Here is a 16431-nt window from a genome sequence, read left to right on the forward strand (position 1 = left end):
TTTTTATATGTTTAAATTAGAAATAATAAAAGTTATAATAATGAGTGAATGTTATTGCTTTTATAAATTTGTATTAAGTATACAAACACACATATATAAAATATATAAGTACGTATAAAAATATTAATTTTTATAAAGTGTGTATATATATGTTTGTGTGTGCATGTGTGAAAGTGTGTTATATATATATATATATATATATATATATATATATATATATATATATATATATATATATATATATATATAATTATAAATATAAATACATTTTTTAATAATGTTATTGAACAATAATTGCCTATATTTTGTTTGTAGTTCTAATACTCAGATGCTTATCTTTTTCTTCATTTATCTCTTCCCCCACTCCAGTCCAGCATATCCACAACTTGTATTTTTCTAAGTATGAATAATTTGCTAGTTTATTTGGCTTGCCGTCTGTAGCAGAAAGCAAAAGCAGTTGTGTCGTTGTTAATTTTCAGCCGCGAGCTCTCAACGGGGGAACGCACGGCCCTCTGGGAGCAGAAGTGCCCCGTGCTTCCAAATCCACACAGAGCGTATGAAAGTGAGGATAAAGGAATTTTCTTCGGCCTTCTTTTCTGAGCTAGTTCACGTATTCCGTTGGAGGCTACATTTTTAATGAATTAGATCAAGGTGACATCCATTGTCTGAACCTGGGGAAAAAGACACAGGACGTGGGCCATCACTTCCTCCCAACCTGATTTGTGGGGAAATTTCGAGAGCGGAGTGCGAGAAGGCAGCACATCGTCACTTAATGAATTACTTAATGTGTCCCTCCGTTGTTTAATTGAATTAATTAGGGGCCTAATTGGACTGAGTGATGATGGCTTCCAGGGCTGAGGAGCCCTTGATGAGAGGAGGGTTGAGTTCGGGAAGTGTGTGTGAGACAGTGAGTAACACTGGGAAATCCTCGTGGGACACACACACGCACACACACACACTAGCACACGACCACGAGCAGAAGGCCTTCTGGGAGTAGATCCCTCCCTCTTCTTCCAGAGGGCCACATTCTGCCTGTGGGCGGCAGTCACGACCAGTACTGATTAGGGACCGTCAAAACTATGGATTTTCGATATCGGTGACTTTTATTGTGCTTTATCCACACACTGAGGTAGTAAGTGATGAAGTCGCATCAGACAGCTTCCCTTTGACGAGATCTGTTCACATGAGACTCATGTTAACACCAGGTGATTTCTCAGGTGTTTACTTGAGATCAGATCTCCTGAGACGGATGTTATACCAGGTGTGTTACCAGGTACACTTACCCCTCTCTCTGTCTCTGTGTGTGTGTGTGTGTGTGTGTGTGTGTGTGTGTGCGCGCAGGTCTGACAGCAGCAGCCATGGCTGAAGCTATGAAGCTCCAGAAAATGAAACTGATGGCCATGAACAGCATTCACGGAGCAGGAAGCCAGAACGGTACCGAGTCAGAGAACGAGGAGCTGAACTCCAGTGCAGGTCAGAGTCACACGCATACACAGATCCTTCAAAAGTGCGCTGAATCATTCTGGATTTTCCTGAGCGAAAACACTTTTTTTGAACTTCTTTCAAAAGGTTATTAATCATGTGAAAGCTTTTTATTATAAACACTACAGCTAAAAATCTTGGGGTCAGTACGATTTTGTTTTGTACGATTTTCAGTGAAATGATTATAAAATAAATGCTGTCCTCTTGAACATCTCTTTATCGAAGACTGCTAAAAAAATTATAATAAACAAAATTTCTTAAGCAGTAAATCTGCAAAACATGTAACACAAATTCATTTTAAAATTCACTAAAACACAAAAAACAAACAAATTAATATATATATATATATATATATATATATATATATATATATATATATATATATATATATATATATATATATATATAAAACTTATATACACTAAATAAATTAATGAAAGAAGTATAACAGGGTATTTTTACAACAAACATAACACCAAACTTGAAAATTGTACATATACAGTGGTAGCAAAAATAAAATACACAAAAAACAATATATTAGTCAAAATGTCTACATTTAATTTATTTAAATATATATATATATATATATATTAATATATATATATATATATAATTGATAATAATACAAAATTATTTAATCATTTGACAATGGCGCTTTTGAAAAATGTAATAAGGAAATTTTTATAAGGAATTTTATAAGAAATTTAATAAGTATTTCTTTTTTTCAAAAAAGTACTGATGAAATTGGTAACAACGAGGATTGTTTATAAAATGTTTTTTTTTATTATTCCAATAAACGCATTACAATTTCTCATTCCCCATTAACATGCTAGTTAATATAAATCAAGCAAACCTTTAATATGAGTTTTAAAAGATACCTGTAATGCGGGATTGACTTTTTAAAGCATATCTGTGCAGTTCACTGTTGAAGTTTGTAGATTTGTTTTGTGTTTGAGTTTATTGCACCTGCCACAGTTCAGTAGAATCACTTCTGAGCTCCTCACCTAGTAATCAAACACATCAAATCCACATCTCTGATGCGCAGAGATACACAGCCATTAGTTTTGACCAGTTTATGACTCACTGGCTTTGAATCACTTACCAGTGCAGGCTATAGATATTCACAATATGAAAATAAAGAGCACTGTTAGGAAGCGTTCAACAATCTAATCACCTCAACACACACACACACACACACACAGGCACGTGACCTGAGGTAATGGGTTCTTGCCCACGCAGCTCTCTCTTTTCTGCTGAGCTTTATTGAGGCTAATGACGTCTTTAATGTTCCCCACCTGACTGTGCATTTAGATTGTGATGTTACCATCACTGCACACACACACACACACAAAGTAAAATGTCATTCTTTATTATCACAGTCAACAACTGCGAGCACAGACACAAATGCCATCCGTTGTTATTGCCAAGACCAATAACGCTTACATACTCGAACAACACGCACATACGTGAACGGAAACACAGCGCGTGTGTGTGAATATGTAGAGGGGGCATTAATACCAGAGGTTCACTCCTCATATCAGTTCGCAAAGGTTTTATTATTGCAGTCAAATGCGTTTAGAGATAAAGGGGGAAAAAAAAGGAGGGAAAAAATAAAAGACATATACACCACTATTTTTTTGAGTTTTAGAAAGTCTCTTCTGCTCACCTGCATTCTACATTTATTTGACAAAAAAACATTAATATTGTAAAATATTATTATAAATTTAAATAACTGTTTTCCATTTTAATATTTTTTGTTGTTTAAAAGGTTTAAGCACACAAGCCTTCAGAAATCATTTGAATTTTCACAAAAATGAAAACAATAGCACCAACTCAGGATTTCTGAATTATCATATAAAACGGAATACATTTTAAAATATAATGTTATTTTATTATTATATGTTATAAAATTGTTTAAATTGTAATGATATTTAGCAATATTAGCGATTTCACGATATGTCTTGATCAAATAAATGCAGTTGTATTATTCTAAACCTTTACTCATTAATGTAAGTGTACATAGTGTATATAGTTATATAAATATATATATATATATATATATATATATATATATATATATATATATATATATATATATATTTTTTTTTTTTTTTTTTTTTTTTTATTATTTATTTATTTTTTTTAATTAGTTCATTTCAAATTTTGCACTTGAATAAATAAATAAATTAAAAACATTATAATATATAATAATCACTAATGTGAGGGAAAAAAAGTATTATTATATTATGTTTATAGCTAGTTGTAGTGGTTAATATGGGCTGGTTAAGTTTTCAGCAGGATGACATGATAAGTTTAGGTAATGTGTAATGGTCCTTTATGTAACTGACCAGTGGCATCTCATTCAGACCAGCAAACGACCAACTAAATTAATTTATGACAGGTATATTCGTCGGCTGTTTGGAGAATCGTAATGTAGTTTTTGTGTTAGTTTTAGTGCTATTTGCTCTGTTAAAGATGTGGTTCGTCCTATTGGAATGAATGACTGAACTGTCAGTTCATAACAAGCTTCACCGAAACTGTAGATCAGCACTTGAGACTGTGAATACAAATCACCTTTGAATTCAGTCCATGCATGCGGTGTGCAGTGACAGAAAGATGATGGCGAGAGAATAGAGAGCAGGAGAGAGGAGGAAGAGCCAGTGCCAGGGGTGGAGAGAAGACGTCTGTCTCACACTCAATCACACATCCTCTAATGTACTCTGGCTGCCGATAGAGCTAATGTTGATGATGAGAGAGATAGAGATGGAGAGAACTGCATCAATGGAAATTGAGAATCACACAGAGTCAAATTTCACTCCTGTTTGCGGATGTCAGCGTGCTGAGTGAACAACAGTCCCGGGCCGTGAAACACAGTAAGCACAGACCCAGCACTATAGGCGTTTGTTTGTGTGGTGTCAGATCTGATAAGCCTAGATCAACTCTTTCCGATGTGTTTTTTTAGAGGGGGTGGCGTTACAAATCAGGGTGAGTTGCAACCAGTTTTCTTCCGTAGTGCCACATGTTTAACAGCAAATCAGAATAAAATAAAAAAAGAAATACGTACATGAATAAAAAAAAAAGTCGCATTTGTGCTTGTGGTCCTTTGACAGCTAGATGTGTATGTGACCACCTAACCCGATGTTTTATTTGATATATATATATATTTGAATCAAAATGCGCATAAGAATTACCAATATTTTTTGCACTAAAATGTTATTCTTAAATAATGATTTCTGTAAAATTGGTAGTTAAGGAAAATTATGTCAGGAACTGTTTAATCATACCATTAATTAGCCTCAGATTATTGGCTTTGTGTGGATATATTCGTTTTTTTCATTCATTATTCATTCATTTGCGGTTAACGGTTAACGGTTGTTTTGCGAATAATTCGAAAGTTCAGCACTCAATGTAAAATGTGACAACGAAATATTGGAGATAAAAAAGATGTCTGTCTGATTGGGCAAAATATTTATAGATATCTTTTTGGCCCATTTTCCAAAAGGACCCGCTAATGATTAGCTACAAACGATTGGCTATTTTCTGGTATCTGTTTTTATTATCATCATCAGCTTCATTTTCAGTATTCAGTAATGCACGTACCAAGACTGCGCAAAATTATTACCCAGATTTACTCAGGATGCACTGAATATGTAAAAAAATCCCAGAAATAATTTCAACAGGAACAGAATATGGAAGGCTGTAAGTTTTAAACTTCTCGTTGTCGCTCAAGAGATTCTCGCTGCAATCTGAGAACCTGTTTTGTGATGTGTTTTTCTCCTTTATTTGAATAATACAGTATGGATAGGAAACGAAATTGGAGAAAGAGTGGAGGAGGAACAGGAAAGGACCATGAAGCCAGGACATTTATTCCGTCAAACTTTATAAAGTCTTATAAATGTGTTCTCCAAGCTCATGCAACTAAAAGCTGCAAAATTTCAACACGAGGTCTTTAATGAACAAATAAAAAGTGCGCAGATGCAGATTCCGAGCGCCACTGCTTATTGTTATTTTTAATTGGAAACTCCAAGCCAAAGCCACGGAGGAACTGAGGAACTTCGAGAAGCAAAAAGGACATTTGGGTTTTGGACCAGACTTTTTTAAGTCCACAAAAGCAAGCCATACCGCCCAAAGTACATCGGTTCGGTCTTTGATGCGCATTGTTTGGAGTTGGGGGTGTCTTGTAATCTGATCTAGCTTTCTTGAATCCCCGAAGTTAAACAAACATCCCCGTGAAGCGGTCCGACAACTTTAACCTCTTCCTCTTTTGCCTCTCTCGCGCCAAGACGCTGCTTGCTCAAAGTCCCGATGGCACTTTTTCCCGTCCCTTTTTAGTTTTTTTTACATTCCCTCAAGATGTGTTTTCGGTCCCCTCCCCGCTCACTCTTGGTGGTGGGCCTTTTGCTATTTTTTTTGAAGGAGAACTTCAAAGGGGAAACGGCTAATCTGCGCTTTTCCTCCACTGTGCGGATCGTGCCACAAAAAGCCTGAGCTATCTGCAGCAGGCAGTCAGCACAGATAGGCTTGATTTCAATCTCCCCCTTCACTCGGTCCGCTCAAACGTTAACCCCACCCTCGCCGCCAGAGCACGAGAAAAGAGCATAGAATCAAAAAAAGGCAACAACGCATGTTTGACAGGGGCCAAAGAGATTTGGTGAAGAATTTGGCATGGAAAAAGACAGTCTGCTTTTTTTTCCCCCTTGAGTTTATCCAGCAGCACAAAGCATTGCCGGAGTCTGTTCAGAGAGTCGATGTTTGCGCTAATACGGTTGAGGCAGGACTGGCCGGTGAAGTGAGTTAATGGGGGCTCCTGTGAAATTGCGTCTTTAAATATAAATACGGCTCTGAAAACCCCTGTTAACAAGAAAAAAAGGACGCGAGAGAGAGAGGGAGAGAGAGAGGGAAAAAGAAAAAGGAGTAACATGTGTTTCTTGTCGGAACGGCGGTAGAAGAATGAGCAAACGAAAAGGGACTCATTGGTCTAATGGAGAACTGTCAGGGTGAATCACTGTCACAAATGACATCAGAAAAGAACTGATATATTTTTTTGTAGGGCGACTGACAAGTTAAAAGAGAAATCCCATGCATTATTTAAACGGGCTCGGGAATCTGTCAGCCATGTGATTTGCCGCGTTAGCAAAAACCAGGTGTGTGCTGGAGAGAGAGAGAGAGAGAGAGAGAGAGAGAGAGAGAGAGCGCACATGCAGAGATTGCGGGAGTCAGAGTTGTGTATGTTGCAAATCCCTAACTACCAAAGCGGTCAGCACTTTTATTTCTTCTTTTCTTTGTCTCTCACCTATCCTTTCATTTTGCCATCACACTTTCAGGAGCTTTTCTGTCATCAGAGAGCAACCGTCACTCTTATTAAATCAGATTGGATTGTTCTAGTGTTGCCACCGAGGACCCTCTCACTCTCTTTCGGATTCTCGTGCAGCACTAGCAAGACTCGCTATCCTTCCTGACAAGTCTCGAACAAGTGTAATATTTGAAATTGGTAATATGACCTGGATATTTCTTGACAGTTTTTTTTTTTTTTCGTGAGATTCACCATAAGACACTTTCCCCCGTTCCTACCTATAATCCCGCTGTAACCGGAGACACTTCTCCCTCCTCTCAGCTCCCATAAACGACATCATCTGATCTCGGCTAGCCCTTTGTTTTATGTAAAATATTGAGCGTGTCGAGAGCAAGAGGGATCAGTGTTGATCTTGTGGCTGAGGTGGGGGAGTATCGGGTTTCCTGGATCACTCCAGCGGAGCAGCTCCGAGAGAGTTGAGCTCACCTTCTCAACTCGGGTGCAGGGTCAAAAAATACAAAAATTGGTGGAAATGGATGTCTGGATGATACCTGGCTTGCATATTGTGGGATTCTGACTATGGGTTGTCTGTAGTTCGATAGTGGCTTGCAGTGGCTGTGCATTTTTTTTAATTATATTTTATTAGAGTAAAACCGATAAATAGTCTGTATGATCATAGAAAGTTGCTGCTCAGACTCAAACTCATTTTTTCCACATGAGCGTTGTGCACTAATCAGCCGTTAACTGCTCCTTGAAGCATACAGTTTGTATTATTTATTAATTAATATAGATTTGTTATGTATTTTCAGCAACTATTTAAAATTAATATAAATGATATGCATTTCATTGCATGTTTAATGCAATTATGCTTATTTGTAATAATTAGTGTCCTGTGTAGGCAGTCACTACGAGGACAGAATTACTTACTACTCTGCTGCCTAAACACATGTAGTGCTTTAAATATAATGGGTACTTACGTAAGTAATTAGGTGAAGAACCTATTTCAGTCTTACAATTAGGGTTTTTTTTCTCTCCCACTTACTTGATCTGCTCTAAAAGTCGTTAATCTCTGAGAAACTTCAGTTTTGCATATCCCAAAGGTTACTGTATGTCACAGTTTGACCCTTGATACACAAAATAGTCAATCCCAATATATTCATGTTCGATGCATTTTATCTGAGTATTAAGTTCAGACAAGGTCAGAGCAGGTCATTAATCAAGATCTTATTCAACGTCTTGCATGCGAGGTGAGTCAGAGGTCTACATTGCCCCATGCGGCCATAATTTTAAAATCAGGAACTGAAAAGTGTACATACAAAAAAATGTTTTGAGGTAAATGCGATTTTACAAATGATTATCCATACTTTAGCTTTTTAGGCGGTCTGGGCATTACATATTGTCTGCTGTTATCGTATTCGTGTCTCTCGCCTGCCATGCTGACTTATCAGAAATCTCTCCCAATCTGTGTCTTCTGACTGAAATATTTGCCCGGATCTATCCATCCAAAATTAATGTTCCATAAATCATCATCCCCACAGGGACAGGAGCTGTTTGCTGACCATTGCCGGAGATGAGCACTTCTGAACAGACACACACATTTACGCTCACACTAAACGAGAAGGCACACTCGCATAAATAAACATGTCAGGTATACCCCATTTTAAAATTGTAAGAGCAAATACACACACTCAAGCTTGCATGAAGCTGAACAGCTGAACACTGTATGTTCATACATAAACCTGTGGAGCAGAGCTGCATTGATTACTGACTCTGTCCATCAGGACGCGGCCTGTCATAGAAACAGATGGCTCATATAGCACCGGACCATATGAGGGACCTGCATTATCCTCACTCAACGGCCCCTGCATCTTCCTTGCACTCCTGCAGATGAAACCCACTCCTGGCTGCCTCTTCGTTACCTTGATTTCGAGATGACCGTGCAGTCATCCTGAATTAATGCATCATCGAGAATGAACTCCTCTTCAGGGATAAGAGAGATATGTTGTGTACATTTCATTTGGGGTAGACATGCTTCTAAATTGATTTCATTGAAGTGACTCAATTTATAAGGATTTACCCTAAAGGATAGATTTAAAGCGACAGTTCACACAGCAACCGGTCTCTATGACCTGTCAACTAAGGCACAAGCTGCATTTCTATTTTGTAAAAAAATTTCAAAAAAAAAATAACAGTGTGTGGCTTTGAAACGACCTGAGGGTAGGCGTGTTTTTTTTTTTTTTTTTTACTGGTGAACTATTCCTTAAAGTGCATGCTTTTTGAATGCGTTCAAAATCCTGCTGTCTACCTGAAGTGTTCAAAGTAGATAAATTCTCTCAAGCAATTTTCACCTTCCTCTCATCCAGAAGTGTGTGAACAAGTTAAGAGTGGCTGAGGAGTATGTAACAAAGTGCTTGTGAGTATGTGCTTGTGTCCAAAGCTTCTGTATTTAGTCTCAAACCCTCGGTTCAGCTAATGGGAATCCATCCCGCGTAATGACCCACAGTTCCTGTCGGTAATGAGATGTGGGAATTGCCCGTCCGTTCGACCAGATGATGCTGTATTAACGGACTGGGCCAAGCAGGACGGACGGGGGGCCGCCCGGAGCCCCAATGCCCCGCCTCATTTTTCATCCGGCCGACACCGGAGCTGGCGTGAGGGTCCGAAGGGGGATTGATTTCAAATGAGCCTCAAAATGACGTCTAATGAAAGCCCATAAAGACGTGGGGCTCTCCACTCCAAAACAGTCAAATGAGCCACAGTCTATCGAGGATAAACACTTGACTAGTCCTTGCTTCTGGATGAAGGTGGCTACTCAACCTCATCTACGAAATTGTCTGACAAATGTATGCATTTACTGGTCAACACATATTCTCTAAGCCACATTTCCCAAAAGCGTGGCACAAGAGAGTCGCCTGGGCCCCCATCTTCGGTGGTGCTCATTGATATGTAAACGCGGGGCGATATCAAAGAGACATCTTTTCAGGCTTTCTGTGAAGCGAGCACTACTTATGATCAAAGGCTAGTTGCCGTAAACCGTTCAAAGAGAACAGAGTTCTCTGATGGCCATTAATGTGTGTCTGTGATAAGGGTAAGTGAAAGACTGTGCCATCTTATGCAGCACAAAAGGCCCATGAGAAACACAATATAGGACTCAGTTAGAGAGGATGATGAGATGTTGAATATTCAGCTGTAGGTGGAGGTATAAATATGACGTTCGTCGTTGAGAGGCCCCTGCAAGAATAGCAACTTATTTACCAAAGCAGTGAGATTCAGAAGCTCACCGGGGTTTTTACGATACATCCTTGTTTCCAATTTTCAACTTTTTGTCTCTTGGTGTTCAGCAGGGCTCTGTCATTGGTCCATTTTAACTTTGCCTCTTTTTTGTAAAATTAAGTTTGCACTAAGTGCATTTGCTCTAAACTTAGGTCTAAAAACTGATGCATGGAGATCTGGAAGCTCACCTACGTTTTTAGGATGTATCTTTGTTCCCATGTGTCAATTACTTGTCAAAGCCTTGTCAAATAAGTTTGCCCTAAAATATAGAACCCGCTGAACCTGGAGGAAATCATGTGGAAACCGTTTTGCACAACCATTTTTTCTGTCTACACATTTATAAGCGAATAAGTTGTCCCCTCTTCCCAATCCAGTATACTATTTTCTCATGTTGTGTTTAGCTTTCTATCAGTATAGAAATGGATTTTTGCTGTAGCGTTCACTCCGTCAAAGCAGCGCTTCTCCTCCAACCTTCTTCCTACTTCTCACAGCAATTAACACTTCATTAAAAGAGCGCTTTAATCATTTTCACTTTCAATTCAAACACTTTTACGTCGGGCCTCTTGTGGATTGCTCTCTCATTGTTCAGGGAGGGAATTAATGACTTAAAATTTATATGTTTTTCCCTCTTGATCGCACTCCTTCATTATTACTTCTTTGTTATTCCGTGTAAATAGATTTTTTTGCACCCCAAACTCAAAGCTCCGTGTTTTCCTATGGGGTTTTGAGCGGAGGTGTTTTCATAAACTTGTAAAGACATCCACGCTTTTGTGTCTTTCTAGTCATCACAACACGTCTGTTTGCAAGCGAGAAGCTCTTCCTAATAAGATTTGCCGTTGCTCTGTGCTGAATCTATCCAGCTGACCTGGGATGGATGCTAACAGTTAGATGCAGTATTGCATTAGGTGCAACATGAAACAGGAGCATATTGGAAGTTGATTTGTCAAAGTACTTTCCAGAAGCAGCGTGCTTGATTAAAATAGAAAATGTGTCGTAATGGAATTCAAAGTAGTTGGCCTGAAAGTCCAACTCATTTCTCAATTATTTGCAAAAACTGACAATATATTAGGCAAACACCCAGCTACATAAAGCATATATATATATATATATATATATATATATATATATATATATATATATATATGTGTGTATTTTTATGGCCTCATATTTGCTTTTCTTCAAATTGAGTTGATTGTCGACATCCTTAAATATAAGTTAGTGTATTAGTTTTACCTCATTCCACCTTAGAGGGCAATCTAAAATTGGCACAGCTTACCCCCACCCTCTCCTACTGTCCTGTGTCCTCTATTCCAGATAAGATATTACAGTATGTGTTGTTACCTGCTTGCATCATGTTGCAGAGCACAGATCATTCACATACAGCGAGACTGAATGAGGATCCACGCAGATGCAGCATCTGAAACTGATGTATAGCCGCGAAGGTTGTCCTCCTCGGGGGGCTGAAGTGTGTGAGGTGTGTCAGGGTGTGTGTGTGTGTGGGGACATCTGTGCGGAGCAGGGTGGATGCTGTGGGGAGGCCAGCCAGAGGGGTGTCTGGCACAGTGTAGTTGGATATAGAGAGCTCAGCGGGTGCCCCATAAAGCACTGAAAACACGCTGCCACTCACAGACGCATGTACGCACACCGCCATCAACGTCCTAACCTTAAAACATGAAAGATAGACACAGATGTCACATTTTACACTGTAAACCGTGTCTGAACCAGTATGCCACACAGACAAGATATCCTCCCAGACTTCAAAGATAACAGTCATGTCAGCTGAAATATTGCAGCGTATTTCAAATAAAATCAATTCAATATGAAAATAAAATTTTTGCTCTATACCGTTATAGTCACTAAAACTGTATCAGTGTATCATTACTACTTATATATGAATAGTTTGGCTGTTATATTGATATTTTTTATTGGTAAAAAATTAGCAATATATCGGATAAATCAACCAGATTAAAACCTGATAACTGCACTTGTTTAGCCCAGGGCTAAACTAAAACAACAGTAATATTTATCATTATCTATTTTGGCTTTTACATTGGTATTTTCTATTCCCAAATTAAATAACCGCATTCATCGACCCAGGTCTAAAAAATGTTTTTTTTTAAAAAACTATCATTATTTGATATAAAATAAATGTTAACTGCAATGAAATAAAAAAGTAATTTTGTATCAGCTAGCTGCCAAAGGTAATTTTTTTACTTGAAATAGTAAAGTAACTTAAACTTAAATAAAAAAATAAAAACTAGAGTATATATAAAAAAGTAATACAATGCTTAAAATGACAAGGAAAATGCAAAAATAAAAATCTACATATTTGTAAAATTTGAATAAAAATTTGCATTTAATGGAACTTTATACATTTCTTTTTTTAATTCAAATTTTTATTTTATTTCAATATTTTAGAATTTTTTTTAGGCAAAGTTGAAGAATTCTTGCGTGAAGGTCATCTTTTCACAGCCATGAACTGAAAAACACAGCAGCAAGATGAACGGAAAGGCAGATAACCTGTGCCGTGGACGTCAGCCCAGCGTATTTGTCATTAGCTTGAATCTGCATGCACCTTGTTGAGCACGGGGTGACGTGGCGGGGTGGGGTGGGTGACGCTCGGAAGGGGGAGGGCGGGAGGGCTGAGTTTGGCCAAAAGCACAGCTGTACTGCCTGCCGTACTGATTGCCTCTCCTTCTCTCGCCCTCATTTATCTTCATTTCTTCCCAATTACACCAAATTAGCAATAGTCTCAGTTGCATTACCAACTTAATCCCCCCTTTTTTTTGCGGGCTGCATTATGCGGTGGCAGATGATTCCTTGGCGGGAGTCAGGGTAAACAGCCATGAAAATGCCACCCCGGCAGATGGCGAGGCCCACAAGAAATATGACAAACAGAGTGCCAGCGTGCCGTCCTCTGCCCGTACCCGCTACAAGCTGTTAATGCGCTCCCGGACAGTTTGTGTGTGTGTGTGTGTTTGTGTGTATGAGACTGTAAGGTTTTGCCGGCATAACGATATTAATGAATGCATGTGTGTGTCGCACAGTATGTTTAGTTTTAAATAGACGGCAGAACCAAAGCAACACGGTGAGTTTTGTTGCTATACATGGCGAACACGTATGACTTCAGGGGTGTGTTGTTTGAAACACACTCTCTGACCCTTTCGGCTACTACCTCAGTGTACTGTATATTTACCGTTGTTTCTTGACGGTGTTCACTGGCGTATATAGATAGTATGAATAGAAATAGTAAATATAGATATAGGATTATAACAGTTGTTATGAGATCATACAGTGGATTATAAGATGCATAATTAATGCATTATAACTACTTTTTAATGCGTTATATATTGAGGCTTTAAGTAAAGTGATTCAAAAATGTCAATAAAAAATATGAAAACGTTTAAAAGCTGACGCTGAACATAATCAAATGCATATTTTATGCAAAGAATATTTTCTTCTGTTCCAATTGAATTTGATTTTATTTAATTTCTATATATGTATATATATATATATATATATATATATATATATATATATATATATATATATATATACACATATATAAATTAGTTTGTGACGTTTAATGTTCCCAACGACCTCCATAGTCACCAAAACAAGTAAAAGCAAACAACAAAGTGAATATTTGCGTCGTATTACTTGGATTATGTTTTTCGTGTCACTCTTATGAATAAACAAAAAATGTTAAAACTTTTTCGGATACAACTGGACACCTCAGTAAGCTCTCCGCTGATTAGCTTGCAGGACGCGACAAATAAAGTTTCGATTTTTCGATGCGATTAAGGTAAATACTTTTGGCAAAATTGCATTATTCACATCGCATTGCAATGGTACGCACACACCGCAAGGACAATGGATCAGGAAGCGCTAAGATGCTCTTTCTTCATCCCCGTAGCACTCTATTGGCTGAACGAATGGAGCTGTAGGTATGATGTCCATCTTCTCCAACCTGTAACAAACAGGGGTACCATTTGAGAAACCTAATTAATAGTTCTGCATTTTATCGTCACGCTTGTCAAGCCCATGCTGTGACACAAGCACCAGAATCCTGTCTGTTTTTGAGTGTGAGATGTTCAGCCCGGGATGTTGTTTGGGGTGGAGTAAACACACATGCACGCTTGCGGATTTTTCACTGACCAAAGGCATAAACATACACACGCTGTTTACAGTCCCACACTCTGACAGGGCCAACATCAACACATGCGACCGCTCAAACGGGGGCCTGAAGACCCTAAACCCATCAGGGGCCCAAACAACACGGCCGAGAAGATGATTCACAGGCCACCAAAAAAGTAATGACCCATCCAAAAACACAAGAATATTTGTATATTTCTCTGATCAAAGCTTGCTTGCTCTTGTTTTGATCTGTGTCGTTTTGTGAGCCATATTTTGTGCTTACTAATGCCGTGAGCCTTTTAAGACACCATACTTTTGACCTCAGTGCTAATGCGCTGCCCAGCGTTATATTATTCACACACACGCATGTACTTGAGTCTCCAGGCAGTGAACGGTGGGACTCTGTAGGTGGAGGCAGGCTTAGGTGCCAGATGGTGAGTCTGACTGGCCAAAAAACACTCACTTCAGTGGCTTAAAGGAAGAGGAAACTTATTGTCGTCTTTTCCCACAAATAAAGGGTCAGGACTAGTGCTTGATATATATATATATATATATATATATATATATATATATATATATATATATATATATATATACATATATATATATATATATATATATATACACACATATATATATATACACATATATATATATATATATATATATATATATATATATATATTTGTGAATTAGTGCTTTAAAAAGATTAATTATGATTAATCGCATCCAAAATAAAAGTTTTTGTTTACATACATGAAAATATTTTATAAATATATTCTGTATGTGTGTGTCTTTATATATACATAGCATAAATATATATTATATAAACAAAAAGGTTTACTTTGAATTATATTATTCATAATCATTTGGCTGCACTAATATATATATATATATATATATATATATATATATATATATATATATATAAATGTGTGTGTGTGTGTGTGTGTGTGTGTGTGTGTGATATGTTGTCAAGCTTTACACATTGGCTGGCCAATAAGCTTTTCTGTTTGGAAAAGTGTCCAAATCTTTTACTTTGTTTTATTAATCATATAACAGTTCTGTTTAATTAAGTTCAGTGGCATTCTGGCATTATACACATAGTGCGTTTTAAATGAAAACAGTTGCACTCTGTTTATGAAGGGCTATGCCTAAGCAACAAAGTTTATATTAAGTTTATACTAAGTATGCTGCACTATATCCAGTGGGTCACTTTTGCTGGATATGCCTACTTCCAAAAGCTACAGATGTAGATATAAAATTTTCAGACGCAGATCGTCGCAAGCTCATTTGACTGCTTAAATTAGAACTTTTTAGATGTGAAAAATAGATGCAGAAATGAGCGAGCGCCCAGACCCGATTTCTGGATCAACACACCCCACAGACTATTTATTTTTTTAAAACAGTGGGGCTCATTTTGAATTATTTGTGCGCCACCTAATCAATATTCATAAGCCTCGCTGCTCATGACGTCAAAACCAGTATGCACTTGTAAATAAAAATAACCAACAGCAACCAAGCTTCCCAGGAGCGCACGCAGCGATCGGATACCTGGGATGAACAGTAAATAACGGCAGAGAGCGCGTGACTGTGAAGGAAGACTGTGTCCAGGGTGAGTCTGATCACCGAGGTGTTCGTGATTTAGATATAAATGCTTTCCAGGCGTATCGGTTGACACAAATTCCCAAGTCTCAGTATGTGTTTATCAGTTTGAGTTTCAAACCGGAGAACGGCGCACGTGCCCACAGATGCGTGTCGCAATTACAGCAGACTTTTTCAAAAGGGATGCAGTTAACCAGCTCTGTCAGCGTGTGGTTAAGGAGCATCGCGGTGATGGACACATTCTCAAAGCATGACTGACGGCTGGACGGGATGCCGAAACACAGACACTCTCCATCTCTCCTGCTTGCTTGCTCTTCCTCTATCTCTACTGGCTGGCATCACTTTTAGGCTAATTACTTTAGCAGCCAACACTGGAGGAGCTCTTGGACCGAACCCAAATGGGCCATCAGCACCAGAGCTGTGGATAGTTCAACTCCACACTCGCTCTGATATACTGCACGCTCTCGCACACACACACACTCGCGCGCACACACACTTGCAACGTCTTCTACTGCAGTTAGCCTGTTACAGAGGTCACAGGATTGAGTTACGGGATATATCATAAAACAGAGATAAGTGTGGAGATGTACTCATTGTGATTATTACAAAGCCTGTTTAATGATGTTGAGGAACAAAGTGAG

At 38.2% G+C, this 16431-nt stretch overlaps 1 protein-coding gene across 4 annotated transcripts in view; it reads left to right on the forward strand.

Annotated features, from left to right (window-relative positions):
* dacha (dachshund a) overlaps positions 1 to 16431 on the forward strand; it is a 124659-nt gene that overhangs the window by 77772 nt on the left and 30456 nt on the right. For all 4 annotated transcript variants that reach the window (XM_043221973.1, XM_043221974.1, XM_043221971.1 and 1 more), the window contains exon 3: positions 1342 to 1473. In XM_043221973.1, coding sequence (XP_043077908.1) covers positions 1342 to 1473 — 132 coding nt within the window. The remainder of the gene's footprint in view (positions 1 to 1341; positions 1474 to 16431) is intronic.

Source organism: Puntigrus tetrazona, chromosome 21 (genome assembly GCF_018831695.1).
Source record: "Puntigrus tetrazona isolate hp1 chromosome 21, ASM1883169v1, whole genome shotgun sequence".
NCBI classification, from domain to species: Eukaryota; Metazoa; Chordata; class Actinopteri; order Cypriniformes; family Cyprinidae; genus Puntigrus; species Puntigrus tetrazona.